The sequence below is a fragment of the Phalaenopsis equestris genome, unplaced genomic scaffold (genome assembly GCF_001263595.1).
Source record: "Phalaenopsis equestris unplaced genomic scaffold, ASM126359v1 Scaffold000002, whole genome shotgun sequence".
NCBI classification, from domain to species: Eukaryota; Viridiplantae; Streptophyta; class Magnoliopsida; order Asparagales; family Orchidaceae; genus Phalaenopsis; species Phalaenopsis equestris.
Genome location: NW_018164444.1, coordinates 39991865 through 40006156, shown reverse-complemented (window position 1 = coordinate 40006156; position 14292 = coordinate 39991865). Strand labels below are relative to the sequence as shown.

General features: G+C 32.9%; 1 protein-coding gene across 1 annotated transcript in view; it reads left to right on the top strand.

The window, feature by feature from the left end:
- The first annotated feature begins 149 nt into the window (after nucleotides 1–149).
- LOC110018069 (ribosomal RNA-processing protein 8) overlaps nucleotides 150–14292 on the top strand; it is a 36693-nt gene continuing 22550 nt past the window's right edge. Inside the window, exons 1-3 of the mRNA XM_020715291.1 lie at nucleotides 150–432; nucleotides 12981–13042; nucleotides 13422–13473. Coding sequence (XP_020570950.1) covers nucleotides 235–432; nucleotides 12981–13042; nucleotides 13422–13473 — 312 coding nt within the window. The 5' untranslated portion in view covers nucleotides 150–234. The remainder of the gene's footprint in view (nucleotides 433–12980; nucleotides 13043–13421; nucleotides 13474–14292) is intronic.

Here is a 14292-nt window from a genome sequence, read left to right as displayed (position 1 = left end):
TAAAAGTAGTATTTCGGGCTAAAATGAGCCGAACACAAACGAATACATCTTAATTCGTGTTAATTTATCGAATAAAATTAACGGAACTGAACATAAGCGAACAACGAACCGTTTTGACTAATTTAATTTTTTTTAAGCTGGGGCGATATTTGACAGTATATTCGAAGCACGCGCTACGTCTTCCCGGACAGAAAACTTTCCCTCGAGTGAAGCTAGCCGCGCTTGTCCGGTATTATGAAAGGCGCAGGGATGATGAACGGAAAACACAGATACAGGCATGCGAAACGTCGGAGATCATTCCAGAAGCAAGGGGATGCACCCAAAGAGGGGATAGAAAAGGATCTATCACCTTCTTCGCCGTCACCAAACCCTAAGCGGAGAAAGAAATGCCTAGACGCTCCAGGCACGAGGCGTTCTAGCTTTCTCGAGAAGGTACTTCATTATCCAATCTTATCCCTTAAAAAAGCGCTCAATTTTCTGTTTAGGGCAACGGTGATTAGTTATATTTCCAAAATTAAAAGGCCCCAAACTAACCCTTAAGCAGTTAGTGCTTTGCTCGTAAAACCATTTCCTATTAGTTATATTTCCAAAATTAAAAGGCCCCAAACTTTAAGCAGTTAGTGTTTTGCTCGTAAAACCATTTCCGGAATTTTATTACTGTCTTTCGACCGAGGAGACTCAAACTCTTCTGATTTGGTTCATGTGTATTAATGTAATGTAATTTCATCTTAAAAAACAGTATGGTTTGCAGTGTATTTGAATTAAATTTTTTTCTGAAAAAAAATAATGTGTCATTAGATAACGATATCTTTATCTCTGCCGAACGCAAACATCATTAAAATGAAACACACGAACAAATTAAACAGCTGGATTTTTGCGACCTCACCCCATTTCATGAACATCCTTTTTCTCTTTTCGGCTGGTAGGCTACCTCTTGTTCTTGATTGCAAATGCTCTAATCTTGTTTTGTATTTGAAGGCTATGATATTGAGTGAAGTATTGCTTCTTGAGTTTTCTATCCTTCTTTTTGTGTTTACCATTATAAGTGAAGGGCTATTTGCGGGTGTGAGACTACAATCCTGAGAAGAGGACTTCTATGTAGATTGCTGTGATGATAGACTATTCACAGTGGTTGACTTCAATTTATCTCCACTCAATGACCAGTTGTCTCTAATCTATAATTGGTTAGATCATTCATAATTTTTGTTCTTCTTTACTTTCATACAATTAGACATGTAGGGTGATTGACATAATTAGACTTGGTTCATCTCACTCATTATGTATTTATTATTGTATTTGTGCTTTATAGTTGTTGCATTTTTCTTTCTTGCTCACTTATAGTAAATTTAAACCTTGTTGATGCAATCATCATAATTTTCCAATCATGTTTATATTTCATTCTTCCTATAGTATTCTATGTTCATGCCAGATTAGTTTACAATTTTCCCACATCATGACTGAATTGGGTTACATTTAGAGATGTTATTGACATCTTTTAAGTCACACACTATCATAAGTTAGGTCATTATAGTATTTAAGTATAAATTCCAGATCAAACACTAACATATTAATGACATTTACATCTAAATAATAATGAACCAAATGACAGCTAAATTGTTTTCCTCTTTAGGAGATCCGGGCTTCCTAGATGGCAATATGAAAGGGGATTTGTTAAGTATTTAAAATCTTTAGATGTGTAAGAATAAGAAATAAGGAATCCATCCATTTTCTTAGCTCTTATTTGGGTATGTTTGGTGGTTAGTTATAATAGCCTTCATTTACCTACTTGATTTTGCATTTGATCATGGACGAAAACAAAAATGGATTTGAGGTAGTGGTTTGCTAAGTCTCTAGACTTATAAAAGTGGATTGTGTGGATCTTGATCTGAATCAGATTATTATGGTTTAGGTTGACTTTGTTTGGAATAGCTCCCCATCTTTCCGTCTCCTTTTATTGGTGTGAGTATATTTTTTCAATTTGGGAGTCCTTTTATTTTTCTTTGTTACTTTAAAACCCTCATTTGGAAGGCAATAATCATTGGCAGAGTAATTTCTTAGGATGGTTTAGTATGTGTGCCGTGTGCAGAACATATTCATTACAATTAGGGGTGTAAACGAGCCGAACACGAGCAAGTCTGGACTTAACTCATGCTCAGCTCGTTAAAAAATACCACTGTTCATATTCGACTCGTTTATATTTCGAACATAAAAAATTTGCTCGTGTTTGGCTCGTTGCTTAGTGAGCCAAAAATGAGTTGTTCACGAACAAAAAACCATTTTGACAACCTTAGTCATACATGCAACCGTTAGAAGTGTAAACGAGCCGAGCTTGAGCAAGTCTAGACTCGACTTGTTAAAAAATATCATTGACCATGTTCAGCTCATTTATATATCGAGCGCAAAAAATTTGTTTGCGTTTGACTCGCTTATCAAGCCGAACACAAGTCATTCGCGAACAAAGAATTATTTTGACAACTCTAATCACACAGCCATAGGATGCTAAGGGTTGGGTGAGATTTAAATCTTATTATTTATATTACAATCTTCATTTAAATAGATTTAAATATATTTTTATTCTATTTGTAAATCTTTGTAGCATTGTTGTCAATTAAATTATTTAAAAATAATACTCATTATATATATATACACACACGCACACACGGACACACGGACACACACACACACGGACACACACACACACACGCACACACACACATATATAATTATTTGCTGAAACGAGGTGAACATGAACGAACTAAACTTTTTTCGTGTTCGGCTCGTTTATATATCGAGCGCAAAAAAAATATTTGTGTTCGACTCGTTTGCTTAGCGAACGAATCGAACACAAGCTACTTAATGAATCAATCACGAGTTGTTTGTGAACAACGAGCGGTTTTGGCAGCCCTAATTACAATGCAATGTACTAGACTAAATTGCGATGGGCAAACATAAATCTTATTTCCATCTTGCTATCAACACTTATCAATTTTGATCATTAATCCATTTAATAAATCTCTTAACATCGTCAACACCGTGATATTGACATTATAACTAAACATTTCCAAATGATGAAGCAGCACATTTTGTTTCATATATTTAATAACGATTAAACAACCATAATTTTTTCTTTTTTTTAAAAAATCCTATAATATGCTTCATGATTCATGATTTTATTTACATTAACAATTAAGTTCCTCATGCAGCTGACCCCACTTAGTGGGATAAAGGCTTATTGTTGTTGTTGTTGTTGTAACAATTAAAATCTTCAACAATTTGAGATTAAACATCCACTATCAACTTCTTTCACAAACCTTGTTCAGTTTATTTCCCCTTATACATACCCAGAAAGTGAATGTACATAAGAGGAATGACCATAAAGCTGAAAAAGTAATGCCTAGATTAGCATAGTAAATAATTTCATTACAAGAAAGATTTATTTCATAGCGTTCACAATGTTTACACAAAGCCTCCATATCATCCGGCATAAAGTAAATTTTTCGTTTGCATGTAATTCAATATTTGATCACTAACAGCATAACATAACTTTACATTCTCATTTTCATAAAAAAAATAATAAACTATTTAGCTCTTTGTTTTGCCATTAGATTATGTCATTGCTTAAATATGCTTCTCCAATACAAGGATCGTTTGGCACAAGGTTAGGGATCACATTTGGGTGCTAGAGACCCGTATGCAAGGATCATATCATGGCCCATGACAGAAGTATGTAGCCGGCTCTTTTGTCCCAACAGGGATCAGGGCACAAACATTTAGCTTGCTTTTCTGCATTCTTAAAAAGTAGTGATCATATTTCATTCTTTATATATATATATATATATATATATATAATTCAAAAAATAAAATGTTTATAAATAAATAAAAAGTTAAACACTTTTTTGTATTGTATAGTGGACACACACACACACACACACACACACACACACACACACATTACTACTTTTATTACAAGCTTTGCATTTACCTTGTGAGTAAGATTGTGAAAATTAGACCGGATATCAAACCGGAAGAATGAAATGTTCAAGGTTTATTGGTTCTATCGGGGTTGAACCGGATGACAAAATAAATATGGCCTAAATGATGCAATAATGATGTAATAATGCAATATTAAAAATAAATAAAATATAATTAGAAGTAGTATATTTGTATACACAATTACAAATATAAAGACCTGTCTTTGTGACTTTTGTACCTATGCAAATGTTATATTTCACTTTTAAAAAATGAAAATAATGCTATATTTGATGTGATATTTATGATTTGAGTGTTATATATGCAAATATGAAAGTTTAGATGAGCATGACAATTCTAAAAATAAAAATTAAAATTGCAACCAAACAAAAACGAGAAAGCAAACACAAACCGACTCATAGACAAAGGAGTTTTCTTTATTGGGTGACAGATTACTCATGTACTTATATAGAGCATGGAGTTCAAGACACCATCTTTATTTGGTATATCATTATACAATCATTCAATGCCTGAAATTAAACCAAGACAGATTTAGAGTTTAGATAAATAAATTTATAAGAATTCAATGGAATGTATGAAAATCCCCTATTTTTCATTTTTGAGAAAATGAATAACACATTCTAATAGTTCTTTTCTATAAAAATATGATTCTCCCCATGAAAATTAAAAAAAATTTAAAAAAATTACAACCAAACAAAAATGAGAAAGCAAACACCAACCGGCTCATAAACAAATAAGTTTTCTTTGGTGGGTGAGTTATTACTCATGTACTTATACAGAACTTGGCGTTCATGCTACCATCATCCTTTGGTATATAAATATACAGATCATTCAACACCTTAAATTAAACTAAGACAGATTTCATCTTCCGCTAAGTTGCAATGATCTATACACTTTAAGGGCTCTTGTGGTTTCTTGAAGATACAAAAAAGTGGGCAATCAGAAGCTCAGATTCCTCTTTGTTCCATCAAAAACATATCTACCAACCAATTTTCTACTAGTGACTCAAATAAGTAGCGGTTATCCTCAAAGACAAGAGCCATCCTAGCTACTCAAACACCATTACTCTCCGAATCTCCACAAAAAAACAAAAAAATCAAGCAGCATCATATGGCTGCCATGATTAACTTCAATGATGGATTCCAACATATTGCTAGATCATATGTTTGTAAATATTATAATTTCGGTGTTGGACATATAAATATATACAAATTGTATGGTATTCATGTCAATCCCATATTCTTATGCATACAGAGAAAAAGTTGACTCTATATGACTCATAGTAGGCAGAAATCAAGAAATATGGTTGCACAATTTTTTTTCTGTGGATAAGTATACCCGGAAGGTGTTTTCAAACCAATGTAAGCTTTACTTGATAACTTAAATCCAGAAACTACCAAACGGGAAACCAAAATATTGAAAGTAGTGAAATATCTAAAATCAGACTATGCAAATGTAGGAATTTTGTGATTGTAGGTGCTGCAAGCCTTCGACTATGAGAAAGGGCCGTTTGGTAGCCGTATTTGAGAAGCTAAAGTGCTCAAATGCGTAGAATGCCATTCTTCCTCTATTTTCCCTTAATTGTAGGATTCAGTGAATCACATTGGAACATGGATTTACGGGATTTTAAGAACCTAAAGTGCTCATATGAGGGGGGAGAGGAAGGGGGTTAACGATGAGGGCTACCTTCTTCAATGGTTTATGGTTGGAGTAGATCAAAAGGAGGAAAATATGGGAGTTTCAGAAGTCCTCTGTTTATGAGGGGGGAGAGGAAGGGGGTTAACGATGAGGGTTACCTTCTTCAGTGGTTTATGGTTGGAGTAGATCAAAAGGAGGAAAATATGGGAGTTTCAGAAGTCCTCTGTTTGGACTCTCTGTATGATCCCATCTTTGCTGTACCAGGCTCCCAACTAGCCAACCATCAAAGTCTCTCCTCGATGCTTCACGCCTTCACCTTTGCTCGTTGGCCTCTCCCTCCCCCGTCCCTATCAAAATCGAGCACTAGGGTTGAAAGCTTGAAATGCTCAACTCAGTATTTAATCGTTCAATTCAAAATCTAACCATGGAGATCGAGGAAATACATAACCGGGCAGTTTTAAAGAATCGTTGTCGGTTTCACATTCGAGTGGTTCGACCATGATTTCAGCTGCTTTGGTTCCAGTTTCTTCCTTGGCCAGTTTCATTAGATGCTCGGATCGGCAAAGTGGCTGATTCACCGCTTGACCGGTTGAACTGGCCGGTTCGGTCCAATTTTCAAAATATTGCTTGTAAGCATATCAAGAGCTTTGCGCATAACCTTTCATTTTCATGAATAGGTTTTCATGATTCTTTCTTTACATTTAAGGATGTAGTATCAGTTTCATAGTTATATATGAACACATATCATACCTTAAGTGTAACACGTATCATAAGAGAGGCAAGGATTCACTTTACACATTACATTAAAAAAAACATGTTCTATGCAATTTCTCTAACATTAAAATAGGTGATGTGATGTAGTTGCTGGTGTAAAAATGAGTAAATGTTTCATAGGAAATTCATAAACATCGTCCGAAATATGTAGTAAAAGCTTTTTCATAGTTTTCATGGATAAGGCATAAGGCAAAATAAAAGGAATTTCTATAAAATTTAGCCATCCTACTTTTAGCATGTATTTTTAATATATAAAGATCACACAAAAGAAATGTTGTACCTCCTATACTAGTTCCATGCATTCATACCCCATTATGAAGTTACCTTAATGAACTCTCTTCTTCGTAGCTTCCTAGTTCCCTCCGACAACACTCACTTTTTCCTCAGGAAAATGCTATAAAAGCACATTGCAAGAGTTATTTTTCCTCTTTATCTCTTACCCGCCACTAAGCTAGCTATATCTCTCTCCATGTGCTAGCACCATATGCCGTCTTTTAATAAGCCATGAACTACATGTGGAACTAACTTATAAAAGAGAAAATAATTAATGATTTTATTATTACTTATCATTAATCAACATTAACAACTTCAATTATAATAAACTCTTATAATCATACTTTCCAATCATATCATATTTCCTAAATTTTGGATTAATGTCCACCTCTTAATATTATAGGTTCAGATATCACAACTCTTATTTTAATTACAAGATTTTGGATGCTTTTTATTGAAAGTTTAGAAAGATTTTATTTTTAATATATTCTATTTCAACTTTTTCTACTTTTAGAATTTAGAATTACTGATATTTTATAATTATTGTTTCATTCTTTTATCATGGGGAGTTATTGATTGATTTTATGATTTTCTTAATGTAGGAGCTATCCCCCTCTATTTATTTTTTAATCGTTTCCTATGGAATCAAATAAGAATAATTATTTTTCCCCTCCCAAAACCTTCAGGGCATAAGAGCCAACTTTTACCTTCGAAACTGTGATCCAATCCCGTCGATCTGGTCGCCCCCGGGTTTTGCCTTGCGAGAAGTCTTCGTTTCACTTTTGTCACTCCCGGATTCTCTCAATGTCATTTTCTTTGTGACCTACCCCTCAAGGTACATACACAATTAGAGTTAATTGGAAAGGCAACGACTAGATCGTGGCGCTCGAATTCATCGTTTTCGTGACCCACCTCTTGTGATACAATCGCGATTAGAGATTGTTGAGATGGCAATGGATGGATCGCGATGTTTAGAGACCCGATGTCACCTGATTCGAGGTTCCAATCTAATCGCTGTTCCTTGACTTTTCTCTGGCTTTGACAACAAGTTGAAACTATGCAGATCGAGCCCGTATTTGAACCAAGGCGTATTTTTTTTCTCTCGAGGTAGATAGTACACATGTGCCGCTCTTCTCAGTTTCTAAGGATGTCGTACAAATCAAAATGATGACAGGAGTTCAAATAAATTCTATCATGTAGGCTGATTCCAGTAATTCTGAAACCCCCTCGTCTTACCCTATATCTCTTCTCAAGAATGTCTCGGCCAAGTATTTTCCTCAAATTTATTACCTTACCTCACAATTATAAAAAATAATGGACACAACTATCTCAACTAGGCTCAATCCATCAAAATGACGATCGATGGGAGAGACAAAATTGATTATTTAACCGAAAAAATTTTAAAACCTAATGCCAGTAATCTGAATTTGAAAAATGACAATATAAAAATTCTCTCGCAATGACATGACTCAACTCTATGGAATCTAACATAGAAAAGCCTCATATAACATAGAAAAACATCATGTATTCCCTCCCACTGCTCGAGATATCTAAGAGTTTGTTTGAGATCTCTATTCAAACTTGGAGAATTCTTCATAAATTTTTGAGTTGCAAACTCAACTTTGGAAATCTAAACAAAATGATTATGATGTTATCACATATTACAATGAGTTAGTAACATTATGGTAGGAACTTAAATAACATTATGATGACATTTGAGAGAATTCAAATGGTTATGCTCACCGCTAAAAGAGAGAGGAAAACAACCGGGTCTACATGCTCATAACCGACCTTAATCAAAGTTTAGACGAAGTCCGAGGCGAATCCTCGGTAGAAAACCTCTACCCTCGATTTGAGAAGTTTTTTCTAAAGTTAGCGTGAAGAGTCAAGAAGAAAAATTAGGCTATGCAACATCGAATCGTCTTGTAACATTGAATAGGATAACTCGGTTCTTGTGTCAAAAGATACTGCAAAGAAGGGCGTAAGAAATAATGGTGCATGTATTGCAAAAACTATGAAACACGAAATAGGCAGGTTGGAAGCTCAGGGTAAGCCTACAGATTAAAATCAAAATCCAAGCATGAAGGTCGAGCTCATCAAGCTATTACTGAAGAAACTCAAGAGTCTCATGTTAACTCGAATACAGTCCTTTTCTTCAATGAGCAATTAGAGCACTTGGACAAATTACTTTAATACACAAAGTTGTCTCTGACTTCGTCCTGCTCCTTAGTACTGAAGGGTAACCCTTTGGCCACTACTTTGCTAGGTTTTATTTCTAATTATTTTCTTTGAATACTTGTTTTCGACACTACATATCATATGGTTGTTTCTAAATTATCTTCCTTCTATAGGCCTCGTGTCGATAATAAAAAAGTCAAAGTGTCAATAGTTCATTCTCGATAATTGTTGAGATGGGAAGTGTCAAACTTTTCTCGTTGTTAACAGTTCACATTTTTCTCAATGTTCTTAATCTATTTTGTAATTTGTTGTCCATTAGTAAAATTATTGATGATTATCAATGTTAAGCTAATTTCTACTCATGTTGTGAGTTTTAAGAATTGACAATGGGGAGGATGCTTGATAGTGCTGAAGTAAAATATAGACTATTATTTAGATGATGAACTTGACTCGAATAGATAATGTCAAAATACTATTTTAAATTTAATTTCTATTTCTAAAAATAATGATTTTATGTTGTGACATTGTAGGTTAGATCATCATAGTTTTCAATATATAAAATACTTAATTTTCAAATTATTTTATAATAAAATTTTATTTTTATTTCAATGCAAAGTTTGTCAGTTTGTTAAACATTATCGTATATCATTTTCTCCACAAACCAACTATACTGTTTACTCTAATTCATAGCGATATTTGGGATTTTTGTAAAACTCTTACACATTTAGGAAAAAAATTATTTGTGATTTTCACTGATGATCACACTAAATTTAGTTTATTTTATTTAATAAAAAAATATGAAGTGAAAATAATTTTAAAAAACTTGTACATCATAGTACACACACAATTTAAAAAAAGTTTATTTTATTTAATAAAAAAATATGAAGTGAAAAGAATTTTAAAATCATAGTACACACACAATTTAAAAAAATATTTAAATATTACAAAGTGCAAATGAACTGAAGTATTAAATTAATATTTTGGGTCAATTTTTTCGAAAAACTTTTACATCATGGTACACAAAAATTTTTTTTAAAAAAATTCAAATACTGCGAAGTGATAATGACTGAGGGTATTTCAAAAATATTTTGAGTCAAATTTTTTCTCAAAAAAGAATAATTCATCAAACCTTTTGTATCAATACTCCACAATAATTGATGTTACTGAAAGTAAAAATAAACACTTTTTGGAGCTAGCTTAGGCATTGCTATTTATCAATCAGGTGTCTAAATATCTTTGGGGTGAAACCGTTTCTATTGTTATCTTTTTTATAAATAGAACACCCGATATTGTTTTAAACTCTGAAATATTTTTAATGTTTTCAAAAAAAAAAATTCCGAAGAATTGGCTCTCATCTTCTCTATCTTTAAAGATATTTGAGTGTACTGTTTTCGTTCACATTTATAATCAAGAAAAACTTAAATTCTAAGCAAAAAAAATATATTTGTTGGTTATGCTCTTAACTAAAAAGGGCATAAATGATTTTATCTCAATTCTAAAAAAAATATTTGTTATCATGGATGTCAGTTTTTTTGAATTGCAATCCCTTTTTTCACCTCATCTTTGAGGGAGGGAACAAAATAAAGATTTGTCTATTGAGTTTCAAAATTTTCTTCAAATCAAAGACTCCCAAAATACTGTGTCTCAAATCTTGATTGTTCAACTTGAAAATCCAAATGTTATTATATTAGAAAAGTGTGCATTGAGTATTTTAGATATTGCAATTCGTGGAATTTCTTTTAAGATGTTCATAACAAAGAAGAATCAATATATATATATATATAGTAGTGGTACCGTTTGATATTGTCTACTCGCGGCAGAAGACAATTTAAAAGAAAGAGTCTGCAAATCCTTTACACTCCTCAAAATCTGCAAATTCGTAGGTAATGTCCTCACCGATGCTTTTCCCTAGGTTCAGTCCACTTCATCTTTGAGTTATGAGTCTTCTAGTTTTGAATTTGAGTCTAATTCGAATTCTAAGTTTAATGAGTTGAGCCTTCACATAGGGGAAATGTTTGCACCCAACATCCTTGTCTCTATGTATTGTATGAAAATCTCTCACCCATTTTTTGTGATTTTACCTCACAATTATCATATATGGAGATTCCTAGTATTTTGCAGGATGCTCTGAAAGTCCCTAAGTGGGAGGAGACTGTCTTTGAGGAAATGAAAGCTCATGAAAAATGACACCTGGGAATTAGTTGATCTACCTAGAGGAAAGAGAACTGTCAGATGCAAATAGGTGTTTACAATTAAGTATAATTCTAATGGCTCTTTAGAACGGTACAATGCTCGAGTGGTTGTCAAGGGATTCACTCAAACTTATGACATTAATTATTTATAGACATTTTTCGTAGTCACAGAACTAGAATTTGTAAGAGTTCTTCTGTTACTTGCAACTAATCTTAACTCGCCTCTACAACAATTGGATATAAAGAATGCTTTCCTCAATGAGGACTTGGAGGAAGAAGTGTATATTGATGCACATCCAAGATTTAGAGAAAAGTTTGGCATAAAGATGTGTAAATTAAAAAAAATGTTCTTATAAGGTTTGAAGCAGTCACCAATAGTGGCGTTTGAGAAATTTACACTATTTGTAAACATGAGGGTATACTTAAGGGTATGGAGATCATAGAATGTTCGTCAGACATTCAAAACGATCAGAAGAGACATACTGATTGTGTGTGTGAATGATATTATTCTTACCGGAAATGTCATCAATTTTTGAAACCAAGTACTTACATGTTCTTATAAGGTTTGAAGCAGTCACCAATAGTGTCGTTTGAGAAATTTACACTATTTGTAAACATGTGGGTATACTCAAGGGTATGGAGATCATAGATGTTCGTCAGACATTCAAAACGATCAGAAGAGCCATACTGATTGTGTGTGTGAATGATATTATTCTTATCGGAAATGTCATCTATTTTTGAAACCAAGTACTTAGTATCTCTAAGATATTTTCTTGGCATGGAGGTTGTTCAATTGAAGAAAGGAATTGTTGTCTCCTAACGAAAGTATGTTCTTGATTTCCTCAAGAAACCGAGATGAGTGAGTGTAGACCTGCATACACTCCAATTGATCCCAATTAGAAACTGGGAGAAGGGATAGAAGGTGATCCTATAAATGTAGTTAGGTATAAAAAATTGGTGAGGATGTTTATATATTTATCATATACACGATCATATATGTCGTTTTTGTGAGTTTGGTAAATCAATTTATGTATTCGCCTTTTGAGAAATACCTTGAAGCAATCAAAAGTATTATGAAATTTCTATAAGGTGCACCAAGTAAAGGCTTACTCTTTTAGAATGTTACACAAAAGAGTATAGAGGCATACATTGATGTGGATTGGACAGACTCAATTATTGATAAGAGATCAACTTCAGAATACTGAACCGATGTGTGAGGAAACCTGGTTACATGTCGAAGTAAGAAACATATTTTGGTTGTAAGGAGTAGTGCTGAGATGGAATATAGGGCTATCGATAATGGAGTATGTGAGATGTTATGACTGAAAAGAATTCTTGAAGATATGTTGATCCCGCTTAAAGCAACCTTAAGAATTATAGAAAATCCATTGAAGCCTGATTGCATAAAGCATGTGGAGATTGACAGACATTTCATAAAAAAGAAGATTGAGTGTGGAGCCATTTACATGTCATTTATTTCTACCTCTCAACAAATAGCATTCTCTTCCACAAATGACTGTTCAGGCCTAGTTTTGAGCTTCTTTTAAGCAAGTTGGGATTAGGAAGATTTTTATTTTAGTATCTTCTATTTAGTGTTTTCTATTTTTAGAATTTAGAATTATTGGTATATTATAATTCCTCTTTCTTCTTTTTATCGTAGCGAGTTACGACTAATTTTATGATTTTCCTAACATGACAGCCGTCTCTCTCTTCTTATGAAATTGAAGAGGAATAAGTGTTTTCCCATCCCAAAACCTACACTTTGCAAAACTAAATCAATTCTATTGCAATTGAGATGAATATGTCGCTTATGAATTTCATCTTTTTGCTTACTACCTTAAGTGCATGCAAGGAATTGGTTTCTTTTATTTTCATACCGAACAATTTTTTTATATTTTTTTGTTCACTGCCATTCTGATGTCTATAATTATCCAGCTGAGACTTAGGTTATCTGGTGGACATTTTAGAATGCTCAATGAAAAGATGTACACATGCAGGTAACTCATTTTCTTCACTATGGTTATTGTTCAGTTTTTCAACCTCTCCAGCTGAGTCATTCAATTTCACATATCCTTATTGGACTTAAAAATAAATCCTAATCCCAGAACGTCTGAATTTAATTTATGATTTGTGGTAAAATTAATGTTTCTGCCTTAAACTTTAAGGAGAAATATGCTCACCATAATACATGAACTATTTTTTGAAGTTATGGTGGTTCCTTTTCTTTTATGCGTAATCCTACTTCATTTATTTGTGCTATGGTCGCAATTTTTTGTCACCAAAAAGTTTTTAGCATAATGCCTTAAACTTTGCATCCCTTTGTACAGTAGAGTGATATTTATTTCAATATCATTCTTTTTTTTTTTTTTTTTGCAGTGGTAATGAGGCATTCCACTTCTTCAAGAAGGAACCCAAACTTTTTGATCTGGTATGGTTTTTTCACCAGCCTTTGCCTTTTCCGATCAACATTTTAAAGTTTTTTCTTATTGTATAATGTATATCTTTTATTTTTGTTATCATACTAAATTTTCATGATTAACTGATGGGAATATTCCTACTTCTTATGCAAGGTGCATATAGTTTTATATTGGTATGCTACTTTCAACTCCAGAACTTTTTAAAATATGCTTCTAATTTGATTTTGTAGATATGATTGTCAAGCATACTGTATCTCCAACATAATCTGATCTTTTGGTGCTTGTTTTTCTGTTGTTGAATTTAATCTGAATAAGGGATCTTTTGATTGCCTGAAATTATAGTTTTTTTTTGAAAAACAATAAATTTTGTTATATCCAATTATTTAGGGTATGTTTGGCATCACTTTTGTTTTCTGTTGTTGTTTTTGTTATTTTTTAAACATTTTTTTAGTATAATTTTTATATATTTTTATTTTTTATTTTTAAAAATAAGTCAACCTGTTTTTAAAAACACTCAAAACATCTCGTGTGTTTTTACAAACAACTACCATTACCAAATGTTTTACTTCAAAATAAAACATAAAAAACAAAATGAAAACAAAAAAATAAAAGTGATGCCAAATGGGGTCTTACGTTGACACTAGTACTGTTTTAAACTCCACGGACCTTTCAAAAAGTACCTCCAAAATGAGTTTTTTCATTGTGAAAACAAATTCTTATTTATTTATTTTTTGCATATGCAAGCAACCAAATGAGCCCAGACGGGTAATTCACTATAGCGGTGAATGAAGAAAAAAGCATCATGTTGTCATATATGAGCCCACGTACAG